Consider the following 14,296-nt stretch of genomic DNA (forward strand, 5'->3'; position numbering starts at 1 on the left):
AACCTTAGTTAAGCAACAAAGTAAATGCAGATTAAAGTATGAATTTGCTATATTTTACACCACTGGTTAGATGACTTTGTGCAGTGGCATTACAACGATGTATGACCGTTCATAAGAAGAGTTAAATGTTTCTTCGAGAAAGAGAGGGCTTGAGTCAGATTTAATCTTCTCTTGGCCCAGTGGACTAGGAAAATGTATGCTTGATATCATCCCTCTGTTCTTGGCAGCAGCTGGCAGTTTATTTCTATCTTCTGAGAGAACTTGTGATATATAATAGGTGAAAAACCACTATCAATATTGACAAATTTGTACTTACTTGCTATGGAAACACTTTTTTTTTTTTCTTGTGAAGGAAGGGATGATAATTCTTGGAGGATTTAAGAACTGAGATAGATTGGGCTCTGTTTCCCATAAGTAACTGTGTGTTTAAACAAACAGAAACCACAAGGTTGCCTAAGCATTTCTCTTAGATACAAAGATTACCTTTGCAAGCTGGTAATATCAGATACAGAGTGTGTAAAGATACTGCTTCATACCATCTAATAGTGATAAGTTGAGATTCCATTCAAGCACTACGGAATAGACATAATTATTCACATCATACAATAACTGCTTAGAAAAAGGAATTCTATTCAAGGGGATTGATGGTCCATTCTTTTTCACAGAGGAGAGTAAAATAATTGTTGAAATATGCTGTTAGAAATCATATCAGATGAAATCGTCAGTAAAAGGAGTCTGATTAGCTGTCAGCCTTAAAGTTTTGCTTTACCAGTTTGTGACAAATTTTGATAAATCCTGTGTTTCTGGGGTGCTTTCTCCTACACTTCCTCGCTTTCTTTCTCTCTGTTGGTGTTGTAAGTATAATTGACCAGTTTAAGCAGCCATGTTGTGCTTTCCCTTACTCATGGCCTTCTCTAATTGAAAATGGTAAATGGACAAGTATTTCTGTGGAGACCTAAAGCTGATCCTATCCTTCATCAAAAAACCTGCTTGAGCAGCAGGTCAGTCTCAATTTATCACAGAATGGTTATAAGCTTAGACTGCAGGTTTAACTAACTAAATTAATCAATATTGAGAATTATTGCTGCTTTTGTGCCACTAAAGTTAGAGTTTGTCAGCATGTTCGTTATAATCTGTGATTTTGGCGGGGGTAAGGGGGGGTTAACAGCTTAACCACAACAGTTGGCATGGCCTTGAAACTTGCAGCACAAAGCCCTAGCCTAAGAGCAAATTTATTTATTTGGCACTATGTGTAAACCTAATTACTTTTGACTATTTAAATTTATAGGACTAGATTCAACTCATGTTTGTGCCAGCTTTAACTAGCACAAACCCTGGCACCCAGCAGTAGCAGCAATGGAAAGCCTGCCAGGGGGAAGGTGTTGGAAAGCGACAGAAGCTCCCTGCCAGCGCAAGGCATCGGGGTGCTAGCAGAGCTTCTGGGGAGGGCTGGCTGGATAAGCAGGCATGGCAGGTAGAAAATGTGTTGGCTTGATAGCCTGTCTTGGCAGGACTCAACTGGAGGCTTCAGTGTGCTACAGCTACCTCCTGCTTGATGAAGAATCACTGCAGTCCTACTTTCTTCTCTCTCTTTCAAAATGACTCATGTCTGGGACAAGAAATAAGTGGCCTTTAGAAGGTAAAGATGTGTGATTTGAGAACCTTAGTGCTCGACCTGGAAGAAGACCAGACTCGCAGAATGAATGTGCATGAGGTGGTTTCAGTGATTTCTCTGAAAGCAAAATAATATTTCTTTATCTGGCATCCTGAGTCCGGCTCATAGTGAATTTGTTTGCCCATCATGCTTCTACGCATGTCTGTCTCTGCTTTTCGTTATACAGCCAAGCATTGCATCTTGGTTATCCAATGGTCTTCAGCCAAGTGTCTACACCTGCAAGAACCCCTTGAAATTATGTTCACAGCAGGTTTGGAAAGCATTTTGTCTCCATGTGCTCATTTATCTAGACCAAAGCCGATATATTTGCAAGAAAAAAATTCACAGGCAAAGTTGGGGCTGGGCAAATTTGCAAGAGTAAGTTTGTCCCTTACCCCAAAAGCATAGTTTCTCTGACTGTCTTAAATATTGCCTTTTTTCAGCTGACAAGAGACCTTTTGTCATAATTATTGTTTGCCCATAAGAAAGACTGACTTTTGGCTGTGAGCTGGAAGGTTACCTAGAAAGGGGGGGTAGTGGTGTTTGTTTACTTTCATTTAGTAATGAAGTTCTTATATAAACTAGGTCTTAACTTAGGTGTAATCTTACCTTAGGTACAGGTTTCAACAAAACAAGTGTTGTGTTGCAAAACAGAAATGAAACTGCTCTAAATCAAAGTATTTAGCTATTTTTTCCTTGGCCAGGGCGGGGGGTGGGAAGTTGTAAGTTGTGCCTTGTGAAAGACCATTTAATTTGATTAAATCCCTGGTACAGTTGTCAGGCTCGCCCCACGCAGAAACAGTAGTGTTGAGTTTGGCACAATAAGTCCTATAACACTGCAGATAATCAAGCACTTAAAAAGACAGAGGGAAAGGTTGTTCTACTCACTACGGAAACAGATAATTCTCCTGTTACATTTTTCGCTTTGGACATCTAAGAAGGGAATTTAAGAACAGTTAAGTAAATTAAGGGATTGAGTGATAGTCTGGGATTTCAGCATTAAGCTTGTGTTTTCTTGTTGCTGTTTTAAATCAGAGCTTTAATGCTAGCTGAATGCATTGTCTTGGAGTGAAGTTTCTTGTAGCCATTAAAATAAGTGACTTAGAAGTTTCTTCAGTATGAATACTATATTCACTGCAATATGAATACTATATTCAGGGTATATTATTATCTGTTAGACTACACTGGCCTGTTGGAGTTTTTATAAACAGATTGTATTGTGTAAATTTGTGTTTAGGGACATTTTAAAAACAAAACTATTTACCCAATTGCCCAGCACATCTCAGGTGAATGTGTATTCAGGGACTTTTAAGCAAATTAATATCTGATGTAAAATATAATGTGCAGAGTTGTATACTTAATAATGCACACTGGAATAGTCTAGAGTAGATCTGTTATGCTGAGTGCTAGGAAATATGACAGTGATGAGATTTAAGCTTTTGCCTTACTTACGCAGTAGTTGCCTTTCAGATCTGTGCATGTTGGATTTTTAATATGGTTCTTTTCTTAAGATAATACTGTGAAGTTCCTTCTCCTGTAGAGTCTAAGCAAGCACTACCAAAATAGTAGGGTTTTTATTTTCATTTAGGTTCAGATACCATTCAAGGTTCAAAAGGGAGATTGGAGGGGAAAACTCTCATTGCAGGTCTAACTTAGGAATATTTAGAGGGAGTAAAAGCATGTTTAGAGTGATGTGGGGAGTCAGATGCTGGGTGTGGTGGGAGATGCAAGTTTTGCCTGCTCTCTGCCAAAGCCCGTAGCACAAAAAGTCCAATATAGTTCCATATGCAAGTGATAAAACCAGACGTTGGTAAATTAATCTCTCTTATTCACAGTGTAGGTTGTTAATTGTTCTCTCTGCTGGCTGTCGATATAATGTGAAATTTTCATTCCCCATTCAAGATGGAAAAAGTTGTGGCTGAAAATGTTAACATTTGCATTTTTATTTGTTGATTTATTTAAAGGACAGCCTCTCTTACAGCAATCCATCACTCAGTGACACCCCAAATATGAATAATGTATTGTAGACTTGCGGTTACAATGTGTAATAAGTGCCAGAGACAGTAGAAGAATGTTAACTATGTTGCAAATGTAATATTTATCGACTCATAGTTTATTGCTTTCGAGGTTCAATAATACTGACCATAGGACATTAATATCACTTATCTTGATTTTAGTTGGGCACCTCTGTATGTAGAAATAACCCATCTATCTCATACTTACAAAATAAATGTGAATTTTACAGCGCTTTGTAAGAAGTGCATTATAGGTTTCTTTGCTTAGTGAACAATTCTCCTTTTCTGCCTTCTCATTTACTTATATCTGACATTGATCCCACTCCAATTGCCTGACCCAGATGGTGAGCACCTCAGTACTCTTCTAGAGGCTTTATTTACTGGCTGCATTTATAGTCTTGTTCCTCTGAGGGTGTTTGGAGCAGGTCTGTCTTCCTGTTAAAGAGCACTGTGAAAAGAGACTTGTTAAGATACTTTTCTAAGTGTTTCTGTCGGAAGAGAAGATGGCTGAGAGGCTAAAACAGAGATAACTTCTCTTTTGGAAAAGACATGCATAGCAAATCTAAATCATCTCTCTTTTAAAGGATTATAGCTATCGGAAATAGAAGTGTTTAGTTAGGTCAACAGTTCTTATGGCGTTTATTTTAGACTTGGCATTTATTTTACAGAGCAATTTTTAATCAATGAATAGAAATAATTCAGAGGATTTCTGGAAGACTAGGATTTAAAATTTGGTGGGTTTGAGAACCAAAATTTTCTTGACGCTTTTCATAAGAAAAAAGGTTTGTGATAAGGCTATGCTATGGTAGGAATGATGACTACTGACTGATTCCCTATCTTCAGTACCTGCTCCAGAGTTTTACTTCAGAAACCGATACAGACTAGGCAAACACTATTTCTTATCTACGCTCCGAAGTCTCAGGGGTGAAAGGCAGATGTGAACCTAGGAGTGGGATCAAAACCAAATTTAACAATGGGAAGTTTCAAGCTTGTGTTGAAATCAGATTTAACCTGTGAAGCCTGGCTCTTGGGAAACTTGGAATTGGGTTCAGCCATGAAAATGATAAGCCTTGATTGTATTTCATGTTGTCGACATAAAGTAAATTTTGAAATTACATTCTGTATTTACATCTGAGGTTATCAAATTTAACACATCATCAGCTTCTTTTTCTTCACTGTGTGTAACAGGAACACCTATTTGTGTCAAAGCAGCCTACCTAATAGCTGCTTTGCGATAACAGTTTTGGTGTGTCCGTTGCTGACAATGAAAATCATATTGGGAAATTCTGACTTGCAGTGCAAAAGGATTAATGTTAATTAGCAACTGTTGGCTGTAATTGTCACCCTCATTAAAATGCAGAATTATGTATTTCTTAGTTATAAATAACCTTTCTAATTGTACTTGATGTATGCCAGTTTAATCAAAACGTACACTTGCAAACAGGCAGATATTTGCATTAATCTAGCACTGGATCTTTGAGTCTTTTTTGATCGTCTTTTATTCCGAAGTTGACTAGTTGGGGGAGGTCTATTACAACTACATATCCTTTACACATTTCTTTTTTTTTTTTTATACAGCTCTGTGGGTCTGACAGGATTTTGTATTAAAATGAGGGGAATTGTCTTCTGGGAATGTTCAGTGCAACAGAAAATGTGTCAGTTTTGAAGTAGTTGGTGAGGTTTCCATCATTCAGTGGTATGACAATAAGTTGATTGTAGTTTGAAAGTAATAATAAGCAAAGCAAATAGAGTACAAATCATTATGAAGCTGACTTAACTCTTAAAGTCTGCTTCTTACCATCATTTTCTTTGTTATCTTAATTACCTTTTTTTTTTACAGGTTTTTTTCCCCACAATACTCTTGCAGGTTCTCAAATACCACATTAAATCTCAAGTGAGTGTTGGTTCATTGGATGTGGTTCCCATTTGCACTCATAATCACAGCAATCATGTTTTTTTGAAAACGTATTTTCAGGTTCCTTCTGTTTTTCGCTTCCCCTCTTTGTGACAAAAACTGATTTGACTATCTTTTCTTCCTCCATGGATACTGCGAGTGCTCTGTGTTTTAGCTTTTAAACATTTCCTTGGAATTACTGTGATGGCAATTTCTGTAGAGCTTGAGAAATTAAGACCAGTCTTGATTCCTTTCTTTGTGGTTCTGTAAGGAGCTGTACTTCATGGTTCTTCTGTAGTCACTTCTCTGCTCTTCTTCCTTCAGTGGAATCTTCTGTTGATTTGTTTGTTTCTTTGTTTTCGTAAGGAATTGAGTAATAATATATACAGAATAATTGCATCTTACTTTGAGAAACCATTGTCTCAAAATATGGCTCTGTCATACTTCCACCACATTGCTTATGTATTAATCCTTTTTCTCTTTGCTTGGTTGGTCCATGCAAAAATGTGATGCTAATGTTGTTAGAGTGGAATTCATCTTGCTTATCTTGAGACAACTGAGCTAGTTACCCTTGGATCCCTTTATGGTCCATGAGTTATTTTAAGATCGGCTAAGCTACCTTTTGGTGATACCTGTCATCCTCTGGTCAGTCAGATAAGCCTGTAGTAACACATACTGACACCTTATCCCTCTCATAGCAGAATGCATGGAACTAAAAATGAGTTGTCAATCATACTTTGATTATGGATTGGAGGCGAATGCAGGGTTAACGTTTGTGCTGCATGGTCAATGCTTTGCTTATTAACATGCTTTAATGCTTGCATTATAAATAAAGAGCCTTTAGGTACTGAACTGTCTGGGAGAGGGAGTGGATATGTATGATTGTGAACATACAGCATCTTCCTCAGAGGAACATGAGTTTCTGGTGTGATAAGGTGTTTAATAAAAATTGTGGTATTGGGAAGCTGTGAAGGGTGGAAGTTGTCAGTGCTTTGGAGAATCCTGTTTAGAAGTGACATAGAATGGTGAAGCCCTGTAACTTGGACATAGCTGACCAGGATACTGCAGTGTTTCTGTGGTCTGAGCAGGGTCTTGAACCAGCAATTTTCCACCTCTGCTGGTTAAATGTAGTGTGCTTGAGGAGGTGTTTCAGCACGAAGACCCAGCTCTGTCTTCTCAATTATTTCGAGCTGATGAGTTGCCTGCTTACAAAACAAGTTCTGAAACTCTCTGTCATGTAAGGACGTTCACCAGCATTTTATACTATTTGATTTGCCCCATTTACTGTTATATATGTATTTTTTTTCTTCTTTGATACTCTAACTCTCTGTCTCAGTAAAGACATCAGCATTTGTTTTTTTCTACCATGAGTAGCGTAGTATCAACAGCGAATGTAATCTCAGTATTTGTCCTTTCTCTAGGCCACTTATGAATGCATTAAAGAGTTCAGGCCCTAACTGATTTCTGTGAGGCTCCACTGGTGACCTCCTTGTCTGCTTTATAGCAGACCAATTTTAATGTTTTCTCTTTATTTCCTGTCTCGTAACCAGTTATCTATTCATTAATGGCTTTTTCTCTTAGTTTATGGCAACTTTTAAGTCTTTGCTGAAGGATTTTCTGGGATGCTTTTGGAACTCCAGATAGACTATATACACTATATTTTCCTTTTTCAGATGCGTGATGATTTTACAAATCTAGTAGAGGTCCCCAGTGAATTATGACTGAATATAGATTCTTCACCAGTATGTTCATTGAGTCTTTATTATAATTCCTACCAATCTGCTTCTTCTAAACACCAGACCTCTTCATTTTTAGATTTCTGCATCACTCTAGATTCTTTTAAGAACTTTACAGTAGCAAATTTTCAGTGCCCCAGAACTGAGACAGTTTAAGGCGATTAGTTACACTGTACAGTTGATAGTTCAGCTATTTCATACTTGATCTCCTTCAGAAATTTGAGTGAATACCAGCTGATCCTAGCAATGTATTATTGTTCATTCTGTTGATTTTTTCTGTAATGTATCTATATGACACTTCTACTTGAGACAAGTCTTCCACCAGGTCCTCTGTGGCTTCAGAAATTTCCCAAATTCCTGCATAGTTAACATGTGTTAGCTCATTCTGCTCTACTGCTATGCCTTTATGAAACTTAGTGCTCCTTTTTTAACTTTGTCTTCTCTTGTCTTTCACAGATACTCAAACTTCCTATTTTTGAGGTTTTAAAGTGGGATTTGTTATTAAGCATTATGCTTTTAGCAGGATGACCCTTAATCCTTAGCTGGGATTTATGGTGGGGTTTTCACAGAATCACAGAATCACAGAATAACCAGGTTGGAAGAGACCCACCGGATCATCGAGTCCAACCATTCCTATCAAACACTAAACCATATCCCTCAGCACCTCGTCCACCTGTGCCTTAAACACCTCCAGGGAAGGTGACTCAACCACCTCCCTGGGCAGCCTGTTCCAGTGCCCAGTGACCCTTTCTGTGAAAAATTTTTTCCTAATGCCCAGCCTAAACCTCCCCTGGCGGGGCTTGAGGCCATTCCCTCTCGTCCTGTCCCCTGTCACCTGGGAGAAGAGGCCAGCACCCTCCTATCCACAACCTCCTTTCAGGTAGTTGTAGAGAGCAATGAGGTCTCCCCTCAGCCTCCTCTTCTCCAGGCTAAACAACCCCAGCTCTCTCAGCTGTTCCTCACAAGGCCTGTTCTCCAGCCCCCTCACCAGCTTTGTTGCTCTTCTCTGGACTCGCTCCAGAGCCTCAACATCCTTCTTGTGGTGAGGGGCCCAGAACTGAACACAGGATTCGAGGTGCGGTCTCACCAGTGCCGAGTACAGAGGGAGAATAACCTCCCTGGACCTGCTGGCCACGCCGTTTCTGATCCAAGCCAAGATGCCATTGGCCTTCTTGGCCACCTGGGCCACTGCTGGCTCACGTTCAGTCGGCTGTCAACCAACACCCCCAGGTCTCTCTCCTCCAGGCAGCTTTCTAAACAGACTGCTCCTAGTCTGTAGCTGCACAGGGTTGTTGTGCCCCAAGTGCAGGACGCGGCATTTGGCCTTGTTAAACCTCATGCCATTTTGGTTTGTTTGGTTTTTTTAGGGGATTGATGTTGTTGGGGGCTTTTTACTCCATCTGTCAGTTTGTTGTTTGCTATTTTATTTATTTGGACTGGTCTGGACATAACTGTCTCCTTTACTGTTCCACTTAACTGTATAACTCTAATCTTTATGAAGTCTTTCTCCATAGGTTGTGTGTCCTTTTCTGGAACTCTAGTATATTAGACAAACGTGTACCATTTGCAAATATTTTTGCCTTTTTAACTGCCTCTTTCAATTTCTTTCCAACAGCCTTTCTCATTTTTTTATTGTTTCTGCTTGTGAAGTGAAGGACTGTGGTAGCAAAATTTTGCTCCATAGACATGTTGAATGTACCTAATCTTTGTTAATCTTTGTTCATCATGTCAGAGCAGTGCAATGGACTGCCCTGGATGTAAGAGACGCTTTGTGGAATGAAAAACCTGGCAGAGCAGGACTCTTCAGCTTAGAAAAGAGGTGGATAAGTTTAGGATACTAATAAAAGTTCATAAAATCGGAATTCACATGCAGAAAATGAATTGGGAACAATTCTTTATTTTCTTGTCTGCTGGAGAAACTGGTGGCCGTCAGACAGAATTGTGAGATGACACATTCAGAGTGTGCAACATTTAGGTACAGACCAGAGATCCAGTCAGCTTGTTTCCTGATTCTTGTTGTTATTGTGTTCTTAACTCCACATACTCCAATATCATTGTCACTGCCTGGAGGAGAGGGACCTGGGGGTGTTGGTTGACAGCCAACTGAACATGAGCCAGCAGTGTGCCCAGGTGGCCAAGAAGGCCAATGGCATCTTGGCTTGGATCAGAAACGGCGTGACCAGCAGGTCCAGGGAGGTTATTCTCCCACTGTACTCGGCACTGGTGAGACCGCTCCTCGAATCCTGTGTTCAGTTCTGGGCCCCTCACCACAAGAAGGATGTTGAGGCTCTGGAGCGAGTCCAGAGAAGAGCAACAAAGCTGGTGAGGGGGCTGGAGAACAGGCCTTATGAGGAACGGCTGAGAGAGCTGGGGTTGTTTAGCCTGGAGAAGAGGAGGCTGAGGGGAGACCTCATTGCTCTCTACAACTACCTGAAAGGAGGTTGTGGATAGGAGGGTGCTGGCCTCTTCTCCCAAGTGACAGGGAACAGGACGAGAGGGAATGGCCTCAAGCTCCGCCAGGGGAGGTTTAGGCTGGGCATTAGGAAAAAATTTTTCACAGAAAGGGTCACTGGGCACTGGAACAGGCTGCCCAGGGAGGTGGTTGAGTCACCTTCCCTGGAGGGGTTTAAGGAACGGGTGGACGAGGTGCTGAGGGATATGGTTTAGTGTTTGATAGGAACGGTTGGACTCGATGATCCGGTGGGTCTCTTCCAACCTGGTTGTTCTGTGATTCTGTGATTGTAGTTTTCTATAACTTGTAGAGCTTTTCAGATAAAGACATCCATATTATATGGATTATAATAATGATTTTTAAATAACTACATGTTCATCTCTTAATGTCCTTGTCAAGGCATTTCTGATGTGGAAAAATCCAGTATCTGGGTTTAAGTGAATCTCATGCTGGTATATATCTGGAATTAGTTCAGTAGGACATAGTAACAGTACCTTTGTATCCTGATTTTTTCTGGGTAGGGTGATGAAATAACTAAGGGGTCTTCCACACTGGGGTAGGGAAAGTCACGGCACTGTTTCAGTGTAAAGAGTATTAAACTGTTAAATATGCTTTTGTTTCACAGGCTTTTCAGCATTACTTTTGGGAACCCGAAATCATGTAACATACCTTCAGATTTCTGATACAAATTTGAAGGAAACCAAGAGTTGATGGTGTAGTGCTTAGTTACAGATTTTTTTTCAAGCTGAATGCAGAAATGTTTTTGTTGTAGGTGTGGCTTTTCTTTTCCTAGACCACATTTCCTTTTCAAAAACACATACTATAGAACATTCTTAAGTTTGACTTTGTGATGGGCTGTGACTAGAGCACCAAAGTTCCACAACAATTAGATAAACATAAAGGATAACAGTATCTTGGGGGGTGAGGGTTGTTACCATTTATTTTATTTTAGATACTGGTTATACTTAGCATTTATATTTCTCAGGGGAACATGCTTCTAGCTCCCAGGTAATTTGGGGTCATGTATGTTAATTTTCATGGAATCATAGGATCACCAGGTTGGAAAAGACTTCGTGGATCATCGAGTCCAACCATTCCTATCTGCCCCTAAACCATGTCCCTGAGCACCTCATCTACTCATCTTTTAAACACCTCCAGGGATGGTGACTCAACTACCTCCCTGGACAGCCTGTTCCAGAGCCCTATGATCCTTACTGTGAAAAATTTCTTGCTGATATCCATCCTGAACCTCCCCTGGCGGAGCTTGATGCCATTCCTTCTTGTCCTGTTCCCTGTCACTTGAAAAAAGAGGCCAGCTCCCTCCTCTCTACACCCTCCTTTTAGGTAGTTGTAGAGAGCAATAAGGTCTTCTTTCAGCCTCCTCTTCTCCAGGCTAAACAACCCCAGCTCTCTCAGCCACTCCTTGTAATACTTTTTCTTCAGTCCCTTCACCAGCTTTGTTGCTCTTCTCTGGACTCGCTCCAGAGCCTCAACATCCTTTTTGTGGTGAGGGGCCCAGAACTGAACACAGGATTCGAGGAGCAGTCTCACCAGTGCCGAGTACAGAGGGAGAATAACCTCCCTGGACCTGCTGGTCACGCCGTTTCTGATACATGCCAAGATGCCATTGGCCTTCTTGGCCACCTGGGACACTGCTGGCTCCTGTTCAGTCGCTGTCAACCAACACCCCCAGGTCCTTCTCCTCCGGGCAGTTTTCTAGACAGACTTCTCCTAGTCTGTAGCTGCACAGGGTTGTTGTGCCCCAAGTGCAGGACGCGGCATTTGGCCTTGTTAAACCTCATCCATTGGTTTCAGCCCAGCGGTCCAGCCTGTTCAGATCCCTTTGAAGAGCCTCCAGCAGATCAACACTTCCACCCAGCTTAGTGTCATCTGCAAACTTGCTAAGGGCGCACTCAATGCCTTCATCCAGGTCATTGATAAAGACATTGAACAGGGCTGGACCCAGCACTGAGCCCTGGGGACACCACTTGTAACTGGCCTCCAGCTGGAGTTAACTCCATTTCCCACCACTCTCTGGGCCCGGCCAGCCAACCAGTTTTCCACCCAGGAGAGTGTGCGCCTGTCCAGGCCAGAGGCTGACAGTTTCTCAAGCAGAATGCTGTGAGAAACTGTGTCAAAGGCTTTACTGAAGTCCAAGAAGACACATCCACAGGTTAGTTTGGCAAGACCTGCCTTTTGTGAACCCGTGTTGCCTGGGCCTGATCACCCGGTTCTCTTGCATGTGCTCTATGATAGCACTCAAGATCACCTGTTCCATGACTGTCTCCTGCTCTGAGGTCAGACTGACAGGCCTGTAGTTCCCTGAATCTTCCCTTTGACCCTTCTTGTAGATGGGCGCAACATCAAGCAGCCTCCAGTCAAGTGGAACCTCCCCAGTCAGCCAGGACTTCCCTAGTCAGACAAGAAAATCCTTTGAATGTGTTGGGAAAGATAATTATTTGAAAATGTGATGGAAAACTAAACCTTTTACAGCGAACAGTATTGTGTCTTTGTCTTCTGTCCTGCACAAAGTTAGCTCTGTTTGTTTTAATAGTAGTGACTTAAGTGTTGTTTTACTCCTTTAGTTCTTCCTACTTGTAACTTTTAAAGGATTTTGGTTTGATACATACAGTTAGAGAACATAGTGAAAACGATACACTTAAAGATGTTCCTGCTTCTTGCAGAGGGCTTGGACTTGATGACCTTTAAAGAGTCCTTCCAAACCAAACTGTTCTATGATTCTATGAAAAAATAGCCTTTAAAGTTCTTTTTTCTGTAAGAAACAAAGACATCTTAGAGTACTAATATGTATTTAAAACCTTTTAAAGGAGATTCTCAAAGCCTCTAATGCCATTGTACTTTTAACTTTCATTTTTGCTTCATCTGCATTGAATCATCTTTTACTACTTAAAACAGAAATTGGGTTTATTGAAACATTTCATTTCTGATTATTTTTTAATAAAGATGAAGAAGTCTAACCTAATGAAATCACTGGAATGAAATGAGAAAAATTTTAAAAAAATTAATAAGCTGAAGACTTGAAGATTTTATTAAGTCCCATTTGGCTATGTGTTTCTCTGTGTGTAGCATCTTGGATCAGTAGGCTGAGAAAGATGCCGTGTAAGGAACGACCTTTGCACTGTTAGACTGACTTTTTCTGTTACATTTCCAGAAGGTTACTGGAAATGCGTTACCAATAGTACTTGTATGCCTGTGATCATGGAATTGTGGTTTGAGGTGAGCAGTGGTACTGAATTCAGATTCCTATCCCCCCCTGGCCCCTTAGTTCAGACCTATAAATACATTTTGTAGAATGTGTGCATGTCTGTCAGTCTATCAGGTATCTGAAATATCATAATGTGCAAGCAGCTTTGTGATTTATGAGTTTGCAGACTTTTTCATATTCTTAGAAATAAAATGTTTCCTGCTCCATGCAGATGATCTGATAATTTGGTGTTGTGCTGTGTGGGTATGTTTGTAGTATAAAAGGTGCTGTTTGAAACTTGCTTTGCAAGTCTGGTGTGGCAGGTTTTTGTAATTTTGTCTGTGCCCCTGTATATGAATCTACCAGGAATTTTTCAAGCTCCACTTTTGTTCCAATGACCTTGTCCTTGCTGAGGAGCCTGTGTTGTTCCAGCACTGCCTTCCCTTTTTACTGTAACAGGTGAAGCAATTCCTAGAAGGACTTTAACAGTGCTCCAGCTGCTGCTCATCCCAGCTTTTGCTTGACTCTGTTAATTGCTCTGTGCATCCCTGTTCTTATCCATATGCTTGGAATTTGGAACGTGCATATCCACCTTGTTTATAGCCCACAAACTGAGCTAATAAGAGATGTCCTCTCTCTCCCCCTTCCTCACCGAGTTCAAGTTTCCTTCAGTCTTCTTTTTCCTATCTTATAGGGCATTTCAGCTCCTAGATTTCTAGGCATGAAAGAAAAGTGTGCTTTCTTAACTCAGCTTGCAGTGACAGCTAGATACTACTGTGATGGGCATCTTTAAGGAACATCTAGATCACTGGAATGTATAGGCCTATTGTAATTATCAGTACAATTTTCTTGCTTTCACTCCTACTGTTTTGTTATGAACTTTTTAGCAGCAGACCATTTCTACTGGTGCACAAACCGTAACATCACATGACATTGACTTTACTCAAACCAGAAGATTTTTGTGCCAAGGTTGTAACATTGTATCATTACTTCATTGTATCTGTGTGAAAATTTTAATTTCACGCCCTGCGGACTTCACTGTCTCTGTGCTCCCTGCTCGTGTTGTTGCATAGAAGGGTAAGTCCCTCGGTCACATTCATTTTGTAGTGTGATGGTTTCTTTTTTTCTAAGTAAGAGTTCTGTTTCCTTTGAGAGGTCTTGCTGTAAAGTTAGCTGGGGATTTCTGCCAGAAAAAATATTTGCAAGTTTAAAGTGAGGATACTGAAAGTGTTTTTACTAAATTTCTTAAAGTGTGGATATAACCTTCTTATTCAGAAAGAAAAAACGTATGTGCGATTGTATTCTACGCTATGATGTATTTGTACACAAATAAATGCCAG

General features: G+C 40.6%; 1 protein-coding gene across 3 annotated transcripts in view; it reads left to right on the forward strand.

The window, feature by feature from the left end:
• The window catches only part of KIAA1328 (KIAA1328 ortholog), a 176,992-nt gene that overhangs the window by 146,384 nt on the left and 16,312 nt on the right, over positions 1–14,296 (forward strand). Inside the window, exon 11 of one of the 3 annotated variants that reach the window (XM_069880924.1) lies at positions 1,289–1,567. The exons of the other annotated variants lie outside the window; for them this stretch is intronic. Coding sequence (XP_069737025.1) covers positions 1,289–1,322 — 34 coding nt within the window. The 3' untranslated portion in view covers positions 1,323–1,567. Of the gene's footprint in view, positions 1–1,288; positions 1,568–14,296 lie in introns of those variants that run through there. 3 annotated transcript variants of the gene reach the window in all.

Source organism: Phaenicophaeus curvirostris, chromosome Z (assembly GCF_032191515.1).
Source record: "Phaenicophaeus curvirostris isolate KB17595 chromosome Z, BPBGC_Pcur_1.0, whole genome shotgun sequence".
Classification (NCBI taxonomy): domain Eukaryota; kingdom Metazoa; phylum Chordata; class Aves; order Cuculiformes; family Cuculidae; genus Phaenicophaeus; species Phaenicophaeus curvirostris.